The sequence below is a fragment of the Siniperca chuatsi genome, linkage group LG11 (genome assembly GCF_020085105.1).
Source record: "Siniperca chuatsi isolate FFG_IHB_CAS linkage group LG11, ASM2008510v1, whole genome shotgun sequence".
Lineage (NCBI taxonomy): Eukaryota > Metazoa > Chordata > Actinopteri > Centrarchiformes > Sinipercidae > Siniperca > Siniperca chuatsi.
The window spans coordinates 688,655-712,321 of NC_058052.1; the positions used below are offsets into that span (position 1 = coordinate 688,655).

General features: G+C 40.7%; 1 protein-coding gene across 3 annotated transcripts in view; it reads left to right on the forward strand.

Annotated features, from left to right (window-relative positions):
• The first annotated feature begins 9,815 nt into the window (after positions 1–9,815).
• si:dkey-191g9.5 (rap1 GTPase-GDP dissociation stimulator 1) overlaps positions 9,816–23,667 on the forward strand; it is a 29,320-nt gene continuing 15,468 nt past the window's right edge. The window contains exons 1-7 of one of the 3 annotated variants that reach the window (XM_044213047.1): positions 9,817–10,435; positions 11,958–12,058; positions 17,709–17,813; positions 19,094–19,216; positions 20,504–20,629; positions 21,194–21,322; positions 21,974–22,099. In XM_044213047.1, coding sequence (XP_044068982.1) covers positions 11,995–12,058; positions 17,709–17,813; positions 19,094–19,216; positions 20,504–20,629; positions 21,194–21,322; positions 21,974–22,099 — 673 coding nt within the window. In that variant the 5' untranslated portion in view covers positions 9,817–10,435; positions 11,958–11,994. Of the gene's footprint in view, positions 10,436–11,957; positions 12,059–17,708; positions 17,814–19,093; positions 19,217–20,503; positions 20,630–21,193; positions 21,323–21,973; positions 22,100–23,667 lie in introns of all 3 variants that reach the window. The other 2 variants (XM_044213049.1, XM_044213048.1) reach the window with 2 other exon arrangements.

Genomic DNA, 23,667 nt, shown 5'->3' on the forward strand with positions numbered 1-23,667 from the left:
CTAGGCTAAGGGCAGAGGTGAGCATTTGTGAGCAGCAATATGGTTTCATGCCTAGAAAGAGTACAACAGATGCAGTATTTGCTTTGAGGATGCTGATGGAGAAGTACAGAGAAGGTCATAGGGAGTTGCATTGTGTCTTCGTAGATTTAGAGAAAGCATATGACAGGGTGCTGAGAGAGGAGCTGTGGGATTGTATGAGGAAGTCTGGAGTGGCAGAGAAGTATGTTAGAGTGGTGCAGGACAGGTATGACAGCTGTAAGACCGTGGTGAGGTGTGCTGTAGGTGTGACAGAGGAGTTCAAGGTGGAGGTGGGTCTGCATCAAGGATCGGCTCTGAGCCCCTTCTTGTTTGCTCTGGTGATGGACAGGCTGACAGATGAGGTTAGACAGGAATCTCCATGGACTGTGATGTTTGCGGATGACATTGTGATTTGTAGTGAGAGCGGGGAGCAGGTGGAGGAAAATCTAGAGAGATGGAGGTCTGCTCTGGAAAACAGAGGAATGAAGCTTAGCCGCGGTAAGACAGAATACATGTGTGTCAATGAGAGGGACCCAGGTGGAACGGTGAGGTTACAGGGAGCAGAGGTGAAGAAGGTGCAGGACTTTAAGTACTTAGGGTCAACGGTTCAGAGCAATGGAGACTGTGGAAAAGAGGTGAAGAGGCGAGTGCAAGCAGGTTGGAACGGGTGGAGAAAAGTGTCAGATGTGTTGTGTGATAAAAGAGTATCAGCAAGAATGAAAGGAAAGGTGTTGAAGACGGTGGTGAGACCAGCGATGTTGTACAGCTGAGAGACAGTGGCACTCAAGGAAAGACAAGAGGCAGAGCTGGAGGCAGCAGAGCTTAAGATGTTGAGGTTCTCTTTGGGAGGGACGAGGTAGGACAGGATCAGGAATGAGTACATCAGAGGGACAGCTCATGTTAGACGTTTCGGAGATAAAGTCAGAGAGGCCAGATTGAGGTGGTTTGGACGTGTTCAGAGGAGAGACTGTGAATATATTGGTAGAAGGATGCTGAGGCTGGAGCTGCCAGGCAGGAGGTCTAGAGGAAGACCAGAGAGGAGATTTATGGATGTAGTGAAAGAGGACATGAAGTTAATGGGTGTGAGTGAAGAGGATGCAGAGGACAGGGTTAGATGGAGGCACATGATTCGCTGTGGCGACCCCTGAAAGGGAACAGCCGAAAGGAAAAGAAGAAGAAATGACCTTATGAACTAAAGTCAGGGTCCACTAAATTAAACTCCTAACTGACCTAATTACATTTCCTCACATTCTCACTGCTCTCAGTCACACGACTATCATGCCAAAACATAACCAGCAAAGCTAATTATGGACATTCTAAAAGATCATTAAGTCACATTAAGCACCACTTTTCACTATACAATTTTTTGTTACACCTTTAGATAAAACACACACACGCACACACACACACACACACACACACACATATGTGTGTGTATATATATTTATATAAATTATATAAAATTCTATTTATTTTACACCATTGATAAGTTCCATTTCGTGCTGTTCTTGTAGTGACATTTTTTCCCTCAAAGTGAAACATGTTCAGCTGTTTCCACATTAAGCCCTTTAAGAATGTCCACTTCACAGCATTTTCATATAGATCAGATAGGGGGCGTTGCTTCATTAGATGACTTCGCCCGCTAACCTGTTGATGCATTGCCTCACCTGAAGTTTTCTCAGGCCATTTAAAACGAGCTGCAGGGTTACGTCATGCCTTGGTATCATACTGATCTCCAGATGATGAAACAGAATGAAAGCCCAGTACTGGGGTGGGGTGGGGGTTTGTGGTGGTGACCACCACATGGAGGACCAGTCCTCCCTCTCTTTTAGCTTTCCCAGCTGTGGTCTTTGCCTCCCCCTGGTGGTGAGCTCTGCTTCAAAACCTCACTATTGACTTTGTGACTTCATTTAGTTACTTTTTTATTTAATAGTTTTTCTCAACTGCTGAGATGTTCTATGGGCCCATACCCCAACCTCTCATTTATAATTTCAGTAGCAAATTTTCATAGTTTTCATACAAACATGATTATGTAAAGAATTTTTGCAAACACGGAGTACCACATTCTGCATAAAAAAAGGTTCATAATCTTTTCAACACAGTTGTCTAAAAGAGAATACAGAGGCAGAGGAAGGATGGGGAAGAAGAGGATAGAGCAATGTAAGACAGCTGTAGAAAAATGTGATAACACCGTTAGGTTTGTGAAGCAGCTGGCTGTGAATGCTGGGGGCCTTTCAGCGAAGCAGACATGCTCTGTAATGTACCTGTCTTTAAAGCTGCAGTAATCAATATTTTCTAACAATGGATCAAATGTGGAATGTAAACCATGTAATTCGAGAATTATACGTTTTCTTCAGTGCTGCGGAGCTTTTTCGCCTTTCAGCTCATTTTACTAAATGCAAGGGTAGCCTGAGACACACTGTTTGTCCACCAGCCCTGCCTACCCAATTTGCATATTTAAATCTGATCACAATCGAGAGTCAATTGCAGAGTAGCAGATTCAAGATGAGGCATGTGATATTATGTCATTATCCAGATAACTTATCCAGATACAGACCGCATGTTAATGAGGGGGGTCAGCATGTCAGATAATGGGTTTTCAGCTTATTGTGAAGTTCCTCTGCCCCCAAGGGGACACAAAATGAATTTAAGCTTCAATATCTTTGTAATGAAACTGTGTTGAAAAAGTGTTGGTTATCAGAGATGACCTTGCCTGTTGAGCTTACAGAAAAATGCTTGACTTTGAATATTGAGACAGAATGCGGCACTTTTTGAATTCATATCTATGGTGCCAGTGATATTTTGGAGCCACTGAGTGGCCACTAGTGGTAATGCATCTGAAGGCATTCTACTTGGCTTTAGTATTCAGACATGGTGGTGGTGCTTTGTTTCAAATGGAACTCTGTGTTGTGATCAATTCAATTCATTTGTAGTTATATTGTACCAATTCATAATCTCATTGCACTTTTCATATAGAGCAGGTCTAGACCCTACTCTATAATAATGATTATAAAGAGTAATGATCTGTATTATATACAGTACATATCCTCATGAGAGCAGCTGGCTGCAAAGAGTTGGTCCTCACAAGTATAGCTACTCCAGTTGCCCCCCCTGCCCTCCTCCCTTCCTACCCACACAGATACACAAGCACAGCTTTTCACAAACATAATGCTGTTCTCCAGCCCAACCATTCATTTACTGGCTTTTGTTCTGACACATTGGGACATTTTCCAGTCACAACCCCCAGCAGGGAGAAGTGTGTTTGTGTCACGACTCCCTGCTTTGTATCTCAGCTTCAGCTTCTCTCTCTCTGCAGCTGATAATCAACTGATGAGCTTTGAATAGATTTAGAGCGTATTAGGGAGTGAAGGCAGTGAGAGAGAGAGGATGGGGGAGGATGGAGAATTTCAATGGGAAGGAGATGAGAGATAGGAGGTGAGAATGCTACAGATGGAAACAGAGATGCAAATAAATAACACTTGTACAGTAGTCCATTTAAATATTTATTTTTTTTCTGTAATAATTTTTATTTAATTTTATGCTCTGTAGAGTTTTGCTTGCAATATCTTACTTAGATTTTAGATCTTATAGTAGATCATTGTGTTCTGATTAATCACCTTCATAATTGACTGTAGTTGGTGTTAATGATATAGCTCTTGATTGGTTTACCCCTTACCCTACTGACTGTTTCAGTCCATTTTGGCAATTTCTCATCCTTCATAGCTTGTATCTCCTGTGTTCCCTTGAGCATCAATCCAAGGCCCTGTTCTCTCTCTTTGACCTATATGTGTGTCCTTTGGATTAAATCATTCATAAACACAACATTTCCTTTGATCACTTTGCTACTTACACTGAGATCTGTTTTTCACTTGATGAAGAAAAACTTGTACTGAAGAGATGTCCTCCATTGAATAAAAGAATAACTCAATGAGCTCCAGTTGTCGTTCCAGGAATATATGGATTTATTACGAACAGATCTGTCGACAGAGAAGCAGTGTGGCAGCATGTACACATGGGCACAGCCAACACAATACTTAGTTTACATCCAAAAGGTACACTACTTATACCAGAACAGTGGGTGGTGGTTTACAGGTTACATAATCTATAGATGAGATAAAGAAAGAGACTGACTCCAAGTAATCAGTATAAGAAGAACAGAGACTTCTGGGACACTTCTATGTTATGATAGGAACATCTAGTGCCCCATAACCCAAAACAACATAATCACAGGGCATAAATTCTATTACGCCCATAAACCCCTTAGTCACCCCCAAATTTCTCCGAAACCACTAATCCCCATGATCTGGTGACAGTTATGCACCCCTTCATTTCTTGTTGCCTAGAGAACTGTAGTTGCCTTTATGGTATTAGTCAGTCCTTTTCGTCCCAGCTCCAACTTCACTGCCACCAAAAACAGAGACCACATTACTCCTGTGCTAGCTTGTCTTCATTGGCTTTCAGTATGGTGTAGGCACTAAATGGGCCAGAGTACAGTGGCCTTGAGAGCTCATTGAACTGCAACTTAAAGGCAGAATAAGTATTTTCCTAAAAAACAGTGTATAGACCTGAAAATGATTCCTCTCAATCATCACTTATGACCCACTAGAAGTGTGTGGCGGTGTCTGTATCTGCAGAGATGCTGCCCTCTGCCTGTATTTTCTTAGTTTGCAGTGTTCGGGACATTTCTGGGCGTCAACCTTTGGGCAGTGGTGTGTAGCCCCCAGCCAAAAACAGCGCGGTGTGTAGCCCCCAGCCAATAGCAACGCGGTATGTAGCTCTCTCTCGCTCTGAGGCTGGGAGGAGGGGCCAACTTTGAATCGTGTGTTTGCAAACAGCAACCGATAAATCCAACTTATTCTGCCTTTAAGAAAACACGTGCAAATTAAGAAAACATCTTCACCAATTTGACAACACAACACAAAAATTGCAAAACAGAAAACACACCTAAACACAGAAACACTGCAAATAGCACAGACGACAACAGAAACTGTTTTCAGTGGACACTAAAAAGTGATGAACACGGCTGGGACAAGCTTGTTGTTGCCATGGTTTACTACTACTAGCTATTAATGGTAATTTTGGTTATAGTTAATTTAATTATTAATCAGAGTTCCAAATTAATAGTTTAGTGTATTTTATGAGACTGAATCAATTCATTTTCTCTTTTATAGTGGTGCCCCCGAGGAATTAAAGTTATTACTTATGATTATCTTTGATAATTCTGACAGCCATAAATAATTGATTGCGCCTACACAATTTTGTGCCCCCTTTAACTATTGTAAATCCCAACATAGTGTAGACACTTCTTTGTATCTCCTGAAGTTTTCATGTTGTGCCCGCTACTTCTGAGTATATGGTGGGTAGGTCAGTCTAACACACGAATCCTTAATGTTGCCTATGATTTTCTGTTTCACCTCAAAAATTACTTCAGTTTTCCCATTTGTTTATCATCACATGACTGAAAAACAGAAAATTAAAATGAAATTATAGTTGCTGTGCAGCTGTGAGTCGGGGCCAGGCATTTTGAGGAGGAGGAAGACGAAGAAGGAGGAGGAAGATGAAAAAAAGAAGACAAATGCAGTTCATCAGCAGAACATCCCGGACCAAAGTTATTCAAACTTGAAGTCACGCTTCTCTAATACACACAGCACAATGACTGAGAAGACATCAGCATGTTTTTTCTGCATCACCCAGGACTCACACTCACAATCTTAGACAATAAGGACAAGTCATGATCTTGCTGAGCTACCTGCCATGTGAGAAACCATTTGTTAGTTTGGTGTCAATTGAGCAAAAAATGTGAGAGGACGCAGCTGAAGCTTATCAAGGGCTAAATGAGTTAATAATTAAAATCAGGTGTGTTAGAGTGGGGAGATACCTAAAACATGCATGGCAGTAGCTCTCCAGGAGCATGGTTGATGATTACTGACATAAGATGTTCATTGTGCATCACCTGGGTCTTGACCTCACAACCTTTGTCACCAATGGCACGTCATGATGAGCTAGCTGCCCAGCCCCTAATAATAATAACATTGACAATTCTAATTACATAAAAACAAGTCAGCAAAAATGTGTAATGCTATGTCATGTGAAGGTGTGAAGATCTTTCTTTTTCATTTTGGAGCCACTGGTCAAGGCCCGATGATGCTTTGCTCATCTCATCTGGACTTAGTATGTTCTGCCTGTTGCTGTGTGGCTCCACTGGTGTGAACACATGGTCCAAATCAACCACAACTTGATCAGGATGTCTTGGGAAAGCAAATGATGTGGAAGGTCCCTTTGGTTGCAAGAAGTAAATTTCTACCTGATGCTGCTTCAGATCAGCAGACACCACCATACCCAGCCAAGTGTGACACATCCTTTGATTTCTTAAAAGGTCAAGACATTGTTTTCAACTGTGTGTCATGGTTTCAAGCAGGGTACTCAGGGAAAACAGGATATTGAACCTAAAATCAAACTAGGAGGCAGAGCTAGTGCAGTTCAATGATTTAATGATGAAAAAGGCTCACACAGATATCAGGCAGGCAGTGGACAAAACCAGGGAAGCAGGCCAACAAAGGCAAACAAGTCAAAGGCAGCAAGCAATAATCAGAATCCAAAATCCAGGCGAGGTCCAAGAGAAACAGAGAAATAATCCAAGAAACACTGGGGGAATGCAGGAAACAAAGGCCAGGACACTTGGATGCAGGCATTGGGCAGAGGCATGCATGTACAACAGATCACCATAATCAAGCAAGTGAAGTGACCGTAGCCTCAACCAATTTTTTCCGGACAACATAGGAAAAGCAGGATATGTTTCAAAAATAAAAACCTAGCTTGAGCTTCAGTTTTATTACTAAGTTTTCGATATAAGGTTTAAACATTAAACAATCATCAATTAAGATACCTAGATACTTGTACTATGACACTAAATCAATCTGACTGCCCTGCAAGGTTGAAATGTTAGGATGAAAAGCTGATGTTGTCCTGTCATTAGAAAACAGCATAAATTTAGTTTTTGTAGCATTCAACACAAGTTCAGACAACCGTTATTCTACAATATGAAAAGCAGACTGCAAATAATCAAGTGATTGAGCAAGAGTGGCACCACAGCAGGAAATAATAGTATCATCAGCGTAAAAATTAAACTGTGCATTGGGAACATTTTGAACGAGGTTGTTAACGTAGATAGTAAACAGAAGTGGACCCAAAACAGAACATTGAGGGATCCCTGACGCAACATGTAATATACGTACTGGAGGAAGTGCCATCAAATTTGACACATTGTGTCCTTTCAGAGAGGTAATTTGCAAACCAGCCAACAGCCTGCTCAGACAACCCAATAGTGAGCGGCTGTTGCTTCATGATAGAGTATTTTATTTCCTGAAACCAGAATGGTACAATGAGAGAATATTTTTAGCACTCAGGAACTGCTTCAGTTGATCATTTACCAATCCTTCAAAGAGCTTTGATAAGACGGTTAAGTTGGAAATAGGCCTATATTTGTTAAGTGAAGTACGGTCCCCCCATTTAACAGAGGGAGAACATGGGTAGATTTCCACATTTATGGGATGACATTTTGAGTGAGAGTGATGTTAAAGATACCCATTAAGAGTTTAGCAATAAAATCAGCTACAAATTTTAAAAAGTATGGTTCCAGATTATCTGGACCTGCAGATTTCAAGCTTGAAGGCATATGGTTAGTCTGTGGGACCTCCAGGTGGGTGTTGCTCAGTGGCCTGGCCACTTAACTTCTTTTTGCCCAGTCAGCAGTTGGGTTTGAGTTGCTGTATGCATGGATTCGGGCACAGCTGGGAGTACATCACATCCCTAACGGCCTTTGCCTCCGGCCTTTACTGATTACAAAGCCCGTTAGAGAGTGAAGCACATACAAACTAGAATAGTTACCTGGATGTAACTTCCATTCTATGAGTATGTGCATAGCCCTCTAATTGTTATTCCATTCAAAAACGAAAAATGGAAATTTAATTTTTTTCGTTTTTTGTGTGCATTAAAAAATATTGAAGTGGGTTATCAAATTAAATAGAAAACCAAAATCAGAAAACAAGGCTAATTTCTGTTTTAGAGAATCTTTCAGATTTGTGAATTTCTGATTCCTTTTCACTGTGCGCATGTGCTGAAAGTGACCACTGCACGTACCTCGTGCAGAGTGAAACACTGGAAAAGAGATTTGGATGATTTCTGAGTGGAATTAGTGTTGGCAGATATTAGGGCTGCGCGATATGTCTTATAAATAAATTCTCGATATTTTTAGGCTATGCCGCGGTATACGATATATACAGTGGTGTGAAAAAGTGTTTGCCCCCTTCCTGATTTCTTGCAGCAACAACTGCAATCAAGTTGCAGTCTGATGCAATCTGCATCAGTTCATGCTCGAAAACCCTCCAATGTGGCTGAATTACTACAATTCTGCAAAGATGAGTAGGCCAAAATTCCTCCACAGCACTGTAAAAGACTCATTGCAAGTTATTGCAAACGCTTGATTGCAGTTGTTGCTGCTAAGGGTGGCCCAACCAGTTATTAGGTTTAGGGGGCAATCACTTTTTCACACAGGGCCATGTAGGTATAAATTTTGTTTTCCCTTAATAATAACAACCTTCATTTAAAAACTTCATTTTGTGTTTATTTGTGTTATCTTTGACTAAAATTTAAATTTGTTTGACATTTAAACATTTAAGTGTGACAAACAAATAAGAAATCAGGAAGTGGGCAAACACTTTTTCACACCACTGTATCTCGATATACAAATTTTCTCTAAAATAACATAACGTAAATTCTCAAATAGTGCAAACATAAAATGACCTTGCAGATTATGATGCATTGCTGCCGAAAAAAACATCACAATGACTTGTAGCTGCTAGCTAGCTAGCTGTTCACAGTCTGGAGCAACTCTGCTGGGAAGAGTACAAGAAGACACCGTAGCACCGTTACATTAACAGCGACTTTTTATTGCTTTTCTGTGGCAGCAAACACAACACACAGCTGTACAGTAACTATTATGCTGCAACCTGAGCTCATCTACACACTTATGGCTGACTGTGGTAACCTCACTACCCTTCAGCGGTGACCGGTGGAAACACTGAAAACTCGAATATGAGGATATGGTCATCTGCCATATCGCACATTAATTGATCAAATATATTGAATATATTCAAATATCCCAGTCCTAGCAGATGAGCAGATTAACCTTTACTATCCAGTTCACCAGTGTTGACAGATGGCCTTAGACCAGAAATATCCCAAGGTATAAGACGGTGTAGTCCCTCATTCGTCCAGGAGTGTTCTATCGTAGAAAAGGTTTCAGTCGTAGTCATCTGGACACTGTTTTCAGAATCAAGACGTTTCGGCTCCCATCCGGAAGTCATTCTCAATTGTGAAAATGGTCTGAGAACTCAGAAATTTAAGCTACTCTGTGCTGCTTAAGCTACAAACCACACATTTGAAGACAGTGAGGTGAAGATTCTAAGTAGAGAGAAGAGTTGGTTTAAAAGAGGAGTCAAAGAAGCCATTTTTGTGAAAAAAGAAATCCCCTCTTTAAACAGAAATGGTGGTCTGGGATTCATCTTGCCAACGGTTTACCACAGTGTATTAACACCATGGTCAAGCCAATCATATGCTAATCAGGTACTTAACAGTGATGAGGGAGGTACAGCCAGAAAACAATAGGCCTGATTACTGATTACTGGGCCATCTTGGAAACAAAAGAAGGTCAGTTTCAGGTGAAACTAGGCAGGGTAAACAGCAGACACTCAGGAAGACTCCTCCCTGAGGGCGGGGCTTAAGCAACACAGAGTAGCTTAAATTTCTGAGTTCTCAGACCATGTTCACAATTGAGAATGACTTCCCTAAATGGCTTTACATACACCTAACTACCATTTCTGCCTACCAAGCCCTGTCCCCAGCTCTGCCACAACTCTTCTTAGGGCTTCATAAATGTTCTGTATGTTCAGACACTGTCTTTTCTATAGCTAAATATTATTTCATTTCATCTTTCTGTAAAATAGAGGCTTGTTTTATTCCAATAATTCAAAATAATGTTTCTTGAAAACGATTTATATTTCAAAAACATTGAAACTATTTCTTGTCCGAACAATAAAGCTTATTTTAATTTGTTAATTGAAGAGCAAGGGGGAACTGAGAGCAAATGAGCAGAGAGAGAGAACGCATGCGCAGTGGGGGCAGGGAGGGAGGGCTGAGGGCGAGAGAGCTAGCGAGACATACACGTAGAGAGAGAGAGAGTTGGCTAATGGGTTTGAGGAGCAGAGAGAAACACACAGACAGAGTGACGGACAGAGCTGGGGGGGTATCCTCTGCTAGCCTCTCACACACACACACACACACACACACACACACACACACACACAGTGCTAACAAGCAGCCAGCAGAGCCTGCCGACCAGCAGCCATGATAGACACCGGTGAGTAGCTCCATATCACATCCCCTAGTGTGTGCGCGTGTGTGCGTGTGCGGTGGCATGTGAGTGATGACATATAATACCAGCTGTGGTTATGGGATTTTAGGCATCACACACCAGGGAATGAGAATGTGAATGTGTGTATGGGGGCATTAGCTCGCTCGATAGATCAAGAAAACAGCAGCAGTCTGCTTGAATCCACCATCAGGTGTTGAATCTCCACTGATGCCTGTCACCGCCATGTTTCATCAGATCCAGAAGGAGCCTGGGAACAGTGGCACACTGATGAACTCCAAGAAACCGGGCCTTCTTTGTAGCCTACGTGGGCAGCACAATATTGTTCTTAAAATAATTATTAATTTAATTAAGTGATTTATTTTTCATTTCATCGAATTAATCATTTAGCTAATTTCTTTTCTCTAACTCTAATAATAATAATATCACAGCATATGTTGCAAATTAAACGGAGTGAAATACTTACAGCACATACAATCGGAATGCGATCAGTTCATCTGATTTCACAGTTGTAGAATTTATTTTTTATCAGACATTTCTTTCTTCCTCCTGTCCTCTTTGTCTCAACCTCTCTCTGCAGTGCACGTCTTCTCTGATTAGTAAATTGGTGCCTGCTCTCTTGTCAAACACACATGGACACATGCACGTGGACGCGCACACACAGAAGGACATGGGGGTTAGATCCTGACGTAGCAGGCTGTGTATTAGCCTGATAGCCCCCTCCACTCAGGCTATTTTCATTTGACTTACAAGGGATTAGCTGAGGTGATTACCATCTGCAGGTCTCTCCTCACTGTGTGTGTGTGTGTGTGTGTGTAATACATTGTATTGGATGTGCATTTGTTTAGTAGCTCTTAAGGTTTGTGCCTGAACTTTATTCCATGCCGACAGTGGAAGAAATATTGCAGATGTTTCAGGTTAAATGGCCCTAATCAGGCTAAATTAATTCGTTTTTACAACCCTATCACCAGACAAGAACATCAATATTGGACAATTCTACAAAACCCCGGATTACGTTCATTGACAACATTATTTTCGCTTTCTGTTTCTGCCCATGGCAATGTATGGTTATGGTTAGGGAAAGGCTGTGTTTATGGCAAATGAATTATGATTAAGGTAGTGTTAAGGTAAGGCAACTAAAACACTTGCCTAAGGTTGGCTAAAGATTGTGATTACTGTTAATGAAAAGGTGAATGTTAACTGCGGGTCTGTGACACAGGCCAACTCCTGCATGGAAGTCATTGAACTGTTCTGCTGGATGCCTGTCCTCTCGTGTTGCTGGCTGACCTGAGAAGTTCAAACAGATACTAACAGTAATAATGAAATTTAATATATACAAGCTACTTTTCTGCTCCATGCTACAGTTCTGCTACTTACTAGTGTGCTGTTTAATTTGCAATATATTTTGTGGTGGTCAACGACAGAATGAACAAACATAAAACTTGTATTACTATCTAAAGACTACTTTCTAACCCTAACACAACATCTACATATATGCTACACACTACAGATAAGGTCATTACAGTTCAGGGGGACTGTTACCAACGATGGCTCTGTCACCAATCAAAACTGTCCATGCTGATCTGTTGCCAAACAGGGGATGCATAAACGGTGAGACATCCAGTGCACCACAAAACATATTTACCATGGAGGTGTTAGTAGCGGGCCTGTCTATGGAATCTGCAGAATCTCCGGTTTTGGGAGATGCCTCAAACATCCCTCTAACAAAGGCAACCCGTTAGAGCCTCTGACAGACACTATGCTTTTTACTCCCTTTTTTATTCTGCTTTTTACCCTGTACAGTGTCCTTGAGACTGTGAAAGGCACTTTCATATTCAAATTTATTTCAAATGTATTATGATTATTGTAACACTCAAAGTATTATGAACCTTATCATCTTAAATGTTTTTATCTCATAGGCGATTCTAGATTTTATGACTAGTGCTCTTATTGCTGAGCTGCTCTGTTTTGTTGTCCAACACATTTCATCGTACCACACACACGCGCACGGAGAGCAGTGGCTAAAGAAAGGAAATATTCTTACACCTATTTTATTTTAAATGTATTTATTTATTTTGACATTACACCTTCTGAATTCACATTTCTCTCTTTCACCAAACTAAGAGCAGCTTAATCGCCTCGTTAACTCATCTAAACACACTTCATTCAAACTTGACAGAAACAAAATAAAACTCACCAAAATTATCTTGGTTAGTCTTTAAACTGTTCCAACAATCACTCTGCTTTGGTCGAAATAAATCCTTACAGTTAATCGCAGAGTTCGATGTGAAGATATTCTGGCTCTCCAGCTGTTTCTCCCGCTGCCTCTTCTGTCAGTCGCTGAGCAGCGGCTCTCACTCGTTCTTCAGAGGCAGACCATTAAATTAGCAAAATAAAATGACAAACATCGCCCCAAAACGAGACTAGGCTAAGTTTGTTGTCAGTAGCACAGCTATCATTGTTAACGGTTCAGCTGGTTACAGTGCAATGCAATGTAACTTATGCTCTGCTCAGATCATGTTCATGTAACTTGGAATTCATCCAGACATTTACAGATGTTTTTTTTAACTCATCATGAGAGGATGTTTGTGCCACTGTTGTGAAGAATTGACAGATCTGTCAGCCAATAAGACACAAGTATTTCCACGTATTTTCCTATAAACCCTCTCTGATTGGTCTTGCCACCGCTCAGTTACGTTCAATGAATATACAAAACTACAATACTGCTGTCTTCTTTTAAGCCACTCAAAGTGAAGAATTATTCGGGGCCAAAGAGAAAATCTTCGGGGCTACAGCCCCAAGTGCCCAGGCCAGGCGACGCCCATCCATGGATTAATGTATTTCTTAGGTGGAAGCTTTGCTTGGATGGCAGTACTAGAGGAAAGGATCATGCTCTGGAGACCATGAATATCCATACCAAATTTCATAGTATCATTGCCAGTAGCTGTCGAGACCTTTTTTCCTGGACCAACCACCAAGTGTTGTCGTAGAGACAGGGCAATTTCCAAACTATTTGGATTCTATTGTTATCAGTAAGCTTGTTTGCACTGATTAGTCTGTGTGGCTTTAATTTTATAGGTGCGTTTTGCTCAAATATCTTGATGTGGGCTACTGTTGTATTTTCCCTCTTCCAATACATAAATTCCCCTTATTGCTCACTATGTATTACCATAGGCAGATGCCAGATATTCATAATAATAATAATAATAATAATAAAGCAGACATGTTAAATTTTTTTATTTATATAGCTCCAATTCATAACAGAAGTTATCTCATTGCACTTTTCCTATAGAGCAGGTCTAGACCGAACTCTTTATAATATTATTTACAGAGACCCAACTAATGTTACAATGCTAGCTTTGGGATCTCCTGTGCAAGTGGTTGTTGCTCTGATCATAAAGCTGAGACATTAATACTAAGTATCTGAGGATAGAGAGTTCTTATCCAATATTTATACTTGCCTAGATGATACTGTTGCACAGTGCACAAAGTAGCCTATGGTAAGCCTACATTAAAATGGTTTATGTCAATCCACTTTTTGTGTACCTCCATCACAGCTTTCCTCACATATGATGTTTTGTTAATGTCCTATAGTGTTATAGTATCCATGGAGATATTGGGGAAGTTTGAATGTGGACCTGTTGTGGAAGAATGGTTTGAACAGGATTTAGGCAGCCACTCTTCATATCCAGCATGAACAAAAAAATGTTCCAGTATTTTAATGAAGCACAATATGGTGTTGTTGACAGATGGCATACCCAGAGCACAATATTGTGTAATAAACAGAGGAATGGAAATAGATCAGGCTTTATATAGCCTATTACAATCTTTTAAAATGCCTTGATTAGCCCGGATACCGATCCTGCATATTGGTGTGGACATATACTGGACATACAGTATACTTTAGTAACTGTGACCAAAAACAAAACATCACAACTGTGCATTTCAGCCCATCATGTAGTCTGACCAAATGGAAATGATACTGACAGATAGACAATTAAAAATCTGTGTACTGCTCAAACAAAAAAAAAGACAAAATACATGAGAAAGTTAAGAGAACAAATATCCAACATTAAATACAGTGTATTTAATTCCTGATTTCTTATTTTTTTGCATGTTTGTCACACTTAAATGTTTCAGATCATCAAACAAATTTACGCAAACCTCCCAATAAAGATTTTAAATGTAACAATTGCTTGCCTCCTTATTATATTAATCACGTGCCATTATTTTACTGTGTAAATACTGAATTATAATGCTTTACTGTGCAACATATACAATGGTGTGAAAAGTGTTCGCCCCATCCTGATTCCTTGTTTTTTTGCACGTTTGTCACCCTTAAATGTTTCAGATCATCAAACTAATTTAAATATTAGTCAAAGATAACACAAGTAAACACAAAATGCAGTTTTTAAATGAAGGTTGTTAATTATTAAGGAAAAAATCCAAACCTACATGGCCCTGTGTGAAAAAGTTATTGCCCCTGTGGTAGTTTTGGTGTTGACACTTCCTGTTTTATTTTGTAGTAGTCTCCTTCCGTTGTGTGTCTTGTGTTTTTACTTCCTGTCTGTGTTTTCCCTCCAGTTTTGATTGTTGGTCCTCCCTTGATTGTTTGCACCTGTGTCTCGTTGTCTCACCTCCCCTTGGGTATTTAGTCTGGGTCTTTTCTTTGTTCTGTGTTGGATCATTGTTGTACACATGGTGTTGTTCCTTGCCAAGCCCTTGACTGAGTTTATCTTGGATTCTTTGTTCTCCGGTGAACCTTGTTTGGATTTTGGATTTTTGGATTTTGGTTTTTGTCTGCTCGTTGCCTGTCTGCTCACCTCTGCCTGTTCTTGCCTGCATTCCACCCAACAATAAACACGGTAGTCATCCAGCTACTTCCGCTTCCTCGTCATCTGCTTTTGGGTCCACATACTTCTCTACCTGCATATAGCACCTCGCCATACGACAGCCCCCCTGTTAAAATATAACTTAACTGTAATTTATCACACCTGAGTTCAATTGCGCTAGCTACACCCAGGCCTGATTACTGCCACACCTGTTCTCAATCAAGAAATCACTTAAATAGGACCTGCCTGACAAAGTGAAGTAGACCAAAAGATCTTCAAAAGCTAGACATCATGCCGAGATCCAAAGAAATTCAGGAACAAATGAGAAAGAAAGTCATTGAGATCTATAAGTCTGGAAAAGGTTATAAAGCCATTTCTAAAGCTTTGGGACTCCAGCGAACCACAATGAGAGCCATTATCCACAAATGGTGAAAACATGGAACAGTGGTGAACCTTCCCAGGAGTGGCCGGCCAACCAAAATTACCCCAAGAGCACAGCGATGACTCATCCAAGAGGTCACAAAAGACCCCACAACAACATCCAAAGAACTGCAGTCCTCACTTGACTCAGTTAAGGTTAGTGTTCATGACTCCACCATAAGAAAGAGACTGGGCAAAAATGGCCTGCATGGCAGAGTTCCAAGCTGAAAACCACTGCTGAGCAAAAAGAACATTAAGGCTCGTCTCATTTTTGCCAGAAAACATCTTGATGATCCCCAAGACTTTTGGGAAAATAGTCTGTGGACTGACGAGACAAAAGCTGAGCTTTTTGGAAGGTGTGTGTCCCATTACATCTGGCGTAAAAGTAACACCGCATTTCAGAAAAAGAACATCATACCAACAGTAAAATATTGTGGTGGTAGTGTCATGGTCTGGGGTTGTTTTGTTGCTTCAGGACCTGGAAGACTTGCTGTGATAAATGGAACCATGAATTCTACTGTCTACCAAAAACTCCTGAAGGAGAATGTCCGGCCATCTGTTTGTGACCTCAAGCTGAAGCGAACTTGGGTTTTGCAGCAGGACAATGATCCAAAACACACCAGCAAGTCCACCTCTGAATGGCTGAAGAAGAATAAAATGAAGACTTTGGAGTGGCCTAGTCAAAGTCCTGACCTGAATCCTATTGAGATGCTGTGGCATGACCTTAAAAAGGCAGTTCATGCTCAAAAACCCTCCAATGTGGCTGAATTACAACAATTCTGCAAAGATGAGTGGGCCAAAATTCCTCCACAGTGCTGTAAAAGACTCATTGCAAGTTATCGCAAACGCTTGATTGCAGTTGTTGCTGCTAAGGGTGGTCCAACCAGTTATTAGGTTTAGGGGGCAATCACTGTTTCACACAGGGCCATGTAGGTTTGGAATTTGTTTTTCCTTAATAATAACAACCTTCATTTAAAAACTGCATTTTGTGTTTACTTGTGTTATCTTTGACTAATATTTAAATTTGTTTGATGATCTGAAACATTTAAGTGTGACAAACATGCAAAAAAATAAGAAATCAGGATGGGGGCAAACACTTTTCACACCATTGTATATGTTGCACAGTAAAGCATTATAATTCAGTATTTACACAGTAAAATAATGGCACGTGATTAATATAATGAGGAGGCAAGCAATTGTTACATCACCTTTATTGGGAGGTTTGCGTAACAATCGTGTACTTTCCTTTTGGAGTGTAATGTGGTTTGTTCCAGATGACCGGGTGGTTGGATTGGCCACCTGTAAGATGAATGGGGGCATTAGCGGAGCTCGGAACGATTATTCCTTGGTTCAGTTAGTCAAGTTTCTCACTTATTTTGAACATGAGATATAAATGCAGTATAGTGAGCGTGATGTCATATGCTAAACACTTACTTGGGCTCTCCTGTCTCCGACTCCTAGGGTGTGCGATTAAAAGTGTCCCCGGGGAAACAAGTGCCTCTTTATTGTTCCAGGAGGGTTTGAATGGGGGTGGGGAGTATATGTCAGCTTTATGTTTTTAGATGTGTTAACTATAAAGGGGTTATTTCATGTAATGGCAGTATTTTGTTGATATGTATGTTTTTTTCAAATGTAGATGTTGTATGTAAAATGGGGCACCCTAGAGTACCCCTGTTTTTGGTAGCACCCAAGCGTGGGTAGTATAAAAGGCTGACCTTTGTTCCAGCTTGAGTAGTAATACTGGTCATGGTGGCTGGTCCCAAAGGGTACTGCTTCTGCTATTTTGTGCTGTATGCCATGGTCACATGTACATAGCTGTAAATAAATGGCCACATCTGGGATTTGCTTTATCTCATGTCTCTGCCTCCATCACTTATGATCTTGGCCGCTGGGAAGGTCAGTCTAACAATGTCCATGTATGTGTTTATTGAGGTGGGATAAGGAAGTCTGGCAAATTCTTAACTTGTTGTTATTTTTGTTGGTGGTGTATGTTTGTGTGTGTGTTGAAGACTCTCTGAGCGAGGCACTAAAGGCTATCAGTGTGAGTACAGAGCTGATTGAGGAGGAGCTCAAGCCTCATTTGGACACAGTGCTGGCTGCTCTGCTGGAAAAGAGTAAGTCATGTAACACACCTGCATACAAGCACACCACACCCACAGACCAACCTTCCACCCATCCATCAATTTACTCTGGTTTGTCATCCCATCCCAGATCTGGTTATCAAACAGTAAACCATCTTACACAGCTCAGCTCTTACGTGCGAGTTAGACAGACTAGGCCATGATAGTTTTTCTTTTCTGGGTTTTCATCATGCTTTGCCGACTGTCATCAGCAGTCTTTTCACTATGCAAGTATTTCTTATTTAGTACAAGGAAGAAATATTACTGTGCTTAAAAAGGCAGAACAACTCACATAATCACTAAATTCAGAAGAGTCTTCTGGGGAAAATGAATGTGCTCAGCAAATGTCATAGCAATCTGCCTACTACAGTAAGCCCTTTCCAGATATGGAATATGTAACATTGCTGGCTTCATCTGCCTAAGCCTACCTAAGTTAAAATGATGGCTTTTGGCACTCAAACGTAGGATTCTGTAACATAAATGTCCTGAAATACTTCTATTCAGACATGACAGGACTGTTACATTAAACTGCAGTGCTCACAGAAAATAATATCAAGTGAACCATTTTGAAACGTTTTGCAGTTGAATGGCTATCTAGGTGGCTTAAATGTAGACCGTCAGAAGCACAAAGGACACTCACCCCTGATTCTCACTTGTCTGATCTACCCTGTAGTTTCCCTAATAAATGTTCTCATGTCTTCATTTCGTAGCTAGAATATACAGTCAGCCAAGCACAGTTCAAAATGACAAGACATAACTTTCGCTCAGTTCCTTTTTGCTAACATGCTTTAACCTTGTACTGGTATACCTTACAGAAATGTTGCAGGTCTGACCTCGTCAGATTGACTTTTAAAAGAAACCCGCTTTTTTAGACATGCAACCAACATGTAAAATTAACATGTATGCATGTCTGAAGGGTGCTTTACAGTAGCCTGGATACCAACTGTGCCAACTGAATACTCTGCGTAAGGGTGGCACAATTGGCCTGTTAGACTGTCACATACCTGTATATTGGGTGAAAGTCTGATGGTGGCAGTAGATAAAAGGTCAGGAGGCCACCAGAAAACGTCTGTGAAAAGTGTCTTTTTTAATGCAACCACTAGGAGTTGTCAGAGTCCAAGTCACATACTTTTTGACTTGAAGTCACATCACGGCTTTACTTTGTAAACTAAAGACTGTTAGCCAAAACTAACTTCACACATTTCTAGTAAATGCTGGGATTGAATATCATGCCATTGTTTTGCTTCTGAATAAATGGATTTTTGCATCCACAGAGAAAGATGCTGCTGTTGAGATCGTCAGAAGTGGGATTCTACCCACACTGGCTCAGGCTTTACGGAGTAAATGCAGCCTGAGCTGCCAGGTGGCTCTGGTGGTGGCAGAGATGGCCCGAGAAGGTAGGATACTGCTATAGTTGTTAATACAGCAGGAAAATTATTATATTTAATATTTTAGATAATTACTACACCATGTGTTCAGTAGCCATTATATGGAAGTTTTTATTGGACTTTATTAGTTGTAACCCACAGAAGACAATCCACAAATGTGTACCATGATCCACAAATATTTTACACACAATAAAATAAAAAAAATACATGTTTGTGGGTCATAGTACACACAAAATGGATTGTCTTCTGTGGGTTGCAAAGTCCAATAAAACTTTAACTATCACCTTACCTCAGCTCTTCACTGCCCCATATATTGTTGACAAAAAGTCCATTTAGTAGGTAGTCTAGAGCTTTCAATTATATCACATGATCTTTCTCAGCAGTTGGAGTTTGCCCAGTTGTTGTGGAATTGTAAAAGTCCAAATTTCCATTTTTCTGAGCACTTTACGGACATCTCACCCATGCTGCCCAAATATTGTTTGACTGACACACAGCTGGATGGTGTTTCATTATGTCTTTTGTGATTAATTACAGTGAAAATATAATAGTTTAGTCTTTGCCCCTTGACTAACTTTTCCACAAGGTTCCTGGAGCTATTGTTGTACACTGGGAAGATGCTCTTTTTGAGAAGCTACACTCGCTGAATTACAGCGAAATGTTGAATATATGCATGTAAAATGACGAACAATACAGTAGAATTTGACAATGCAGTAGAATTTAATGTGCAACCATATTTAGGGTTTGATTTCACTCAGTTTATATAGTGTACTGTGGCTTCAATAAAGCACTGGTTCAAGCAGAATTTTTACTGTAATACTAATTATATTGTATAAGAAAATATGTCACAGTTAGTGTGGTCATCTTTTTCATCTTTCAAAGCCATTATGAGTGGAATTTTTCTGATGGCATGCATTCGTAGTAAAATTTCAGTCCAAACTGGTGCAGTCTGTGTTGCTTTCAACTTATTCATGTCAGTGCACCCAGGTTAAATCCATATAAGGGCACCATGCATTGCGGTCTGCCACAGTGTCTTTGTTAATACTATTCCTCTGGGTGCCAAACACATAATGGCTAACTGCAAGTGAAACTGTAACTGCACTCAGTCTAATAATCTGGCTTGCCCTGCCAACTAGTGGTGACAACATGCTTGCATGTAGCGTGGCAAGCATGTTGTCACTGCCGCACAGGGGGTAGAAAAAGGTACAACAGAGGTTCAAGGGACTTATATGTTTCTTTAAGGGGGCATTTAAGGGAAATACCAGAGTTCAAGAGGTTAAATCATATGTTATGTTGTAGCTGCAGTCAGGGAGCCATGCATTGAGGCAGGCCTGGTGAAGGTGCTCGTTCCCCATCTGAACAGCAATAACCAGGAGATGCTGCTGAACACTGGCAGGGCCATCGGACGCATCTGCTTTGACAACTGTGAGTTGATCTGACATCGCTTGCTCGGTCAGCAGGGTTCACTGATGATGAACAGTGTGCTTATGAGGCAGACTGTGTTCTTTTGAAGGCTACAGAGAATGACAGACCGCAAGTCAGTCTTCAGGTTGAAATAGGTACTATGTATATGGCTTCTAATTCTCAAATGTAAAATTATTTTTTATTATCATTATTCAATTTAATTTGATGAATTGTATGCAATTAACATTTCCACATCAGTTACCTGATTATAATTAATAATTATAATTATATTATAATATATAATAATATAATTATAATTATAATAATATATATTATAATTTATAATATTATAAAAAGTACAGTCTAAACCTGCTCTATAGGAAAAGTGCAATGAGATAGCTTCTGTTATGAACTGGCGCTATATAAATGAAACTGAAGTGAAGTGAATTGAAACAATGACCTTAAAGTTAAAGTGTGTTTTGAGACACAAACGAAATACAAAATTAGAAAACAAAACAATAATAAAACTGTTATCTGTTACTTTATCTTTGATCACTTCCACTCTCTCTTTGACCTCCCACCCAGCATACCAACAGGACCAGTTAGTCCAGAGTGGTGTAATCCCCCGACTGGTGTCCATAATAAGAGAGTATCCAGAGAACGACCCTCTGGTCAACGTCTGCCTGCTGGCGCTCTGTAACCTGGCTGACATGGGTGATTATTTATTAATTGTATTTATTATAATTAATTAGGAATCAGCTGTGATTTTAATCAGTCTCATTATTTACAGTAGGCATGTCCTTCACAGCTACAGGGCTGCTCTTTTAATTCGTGGTCATCTTTGTGTTGTGTTTCTTCTCTGTATTGTCTATGTGCTTTCCCTTAGTCATATAAAACAAACTAAATTGCTCACAGGTACAAAAGGCACAGTAAATGCTTGCACACACCCTCTATTACTCACTATTATGGCAACACCAACAGGCCTGTGTAATTTTCAAACTGTTTGTGTACAGTGCCAAGACAAATCAGTGGGAATAATGAACAAACAAAGACAGATCTGACTTTAGGCATTCTTCAGTGCTTCTCCACCTCATTCACTGTGGAATATGTAAAACAATGAGCCAGAGCTTACACAGCGATATCACCAGGATAAAGGAACCAAAGCTTGTCCCAAAGGAAGGGAGGCCAACACTGTTATAAAATATTTTAAGTGAAACCCTTACCAAGAAGAGTGGGAAATTCACAATGTCAAAAAGCTGCTGTATTAAATTAGCTGTCGATGTCTGATGTATGATTGCTTAAACTGGTAGTCAGGATAATTAGTTACCTTCAACACTGCCTAGTTATAGATCCCCGTGTTTGCAGACTCTGCACGGGATGCCCTGGCAGAGCTGGACGTCGCCGATGTACTGACATTTCAGCTGAAACGGGCGCCTGATGCTGAACGCAGACACGTCATCCTGGAAATACTGGGCTCACTGAGCGAGAGTGGTAAGACCTGCAGGGCGCTTCAGGAAGGACGCTAGGAAGACTTATTGATGAAACTCTGGTTTGAAATTTGGTTTGCAGCCAGATGACATAAGTCATAAAAAACAACAATGAAAAACAAAAACAATAACAACGGTCAATCACAAAACACAGTAAAGCACAGACAGGATAACAGACACAATTAACAACTTCCTTGAAGAGTGTTAAGATGGCCGAGTAGCTGCTGGAGGCAGAGGTTAGGTGCAGACTAACCAGGTGTTTACCCACGATGATGACATAATAACTATAAGTCAACTTCTCCACATAAAATACTACAGCAACATGTGGTTCTGACAACAGCAGCGCTTCATGGAAACTTGCAGCCTTATATAGCCTGCCACTGGCAATGACCTCGACCCCTACCACAGTATGGGGAAATCTGCCCCTCACCTGACATCAAAACTATACAAACACAACAAATACATTAAAATACATTCATACTACACTAATGTCAACTAGTTTGCATGATCTTACTTTATGTTACACATTCAAATATAATCACAGAAACCCTGAATAGCAGATTACAGTCCACTAACACCCTTACACTAATTACCACATGGTATCTCCCGGAACCTTTAAATTGGTGCTCAGATACCCTGACTACTCTTTTAGCCCGAACACCCTGGAGAGGAGACACAACAGAGGTGAGTGACCTGAACACAAACATTATACATTATATTATTGCACAATCAAGCAACAGTTAACACTGCATTCAATGCATCATCATTTTGGCAAAGGTTATAGCACAATGCACACATTTTGTTAACCAAACTAGCCAAACTGAGTGTATATGTGTTTACAGGGCCGGCCTTCAATCAACTCCAGCAGAGAGGCAGCTACAATATCTACAGAACACATTAATTAATATACGCAACAATTTCAATTAAAACATTCAACCTTTCAAGTTTGTGCCTTATTTCTTTCACCAGTACTGTATACAAATTGTTACAAAATACTAGTAATGAGGACCTTTATTACATCCCTCCTCTCTCCCTTAAGAGCACAGTACCTCAAACTTCACTTCAGAGACAGTCAGCCATAGTGTCCGGCGATGCGCATGTTGGTATCTTTCATCCGATGCAACCACTGGAGGGCACAATGATGAGCCTCCAGATAGAGGTGTCATTCTAGAAGGTAGTATCTGAGTGTCAATGGCCTACTCAATCGGGAGACACTCCTTCTCCACAGTAGAATACCTGGTCTCTCTCTCCACCTCCTCCTGCAATAGCACCCCATCCAGGCCCACTCCAGAGGCATCTGTTTGCAGGGTGAACAACTTGTCAAAGTCAGGACTGTGCAGAACTGAATGGGTACAGATGGAATCTTTGAGCTTCCTGAAAGCTCTTTCACACTTCTTGTTCCAGTGCACTTTATTGGGTGCTGCGGCTCTTGTGAGGTTAAACACCACTGAACGCTCTGCAAAGTGGGGAATGAACTTCCTGTACCACCCCACCAGGCCCATGAAACTCTTCTACCTTCTTCTTGGTGGTAGGAACAGGGAAGGCCTGGATGGCCTCCACCTTCCCCACTTG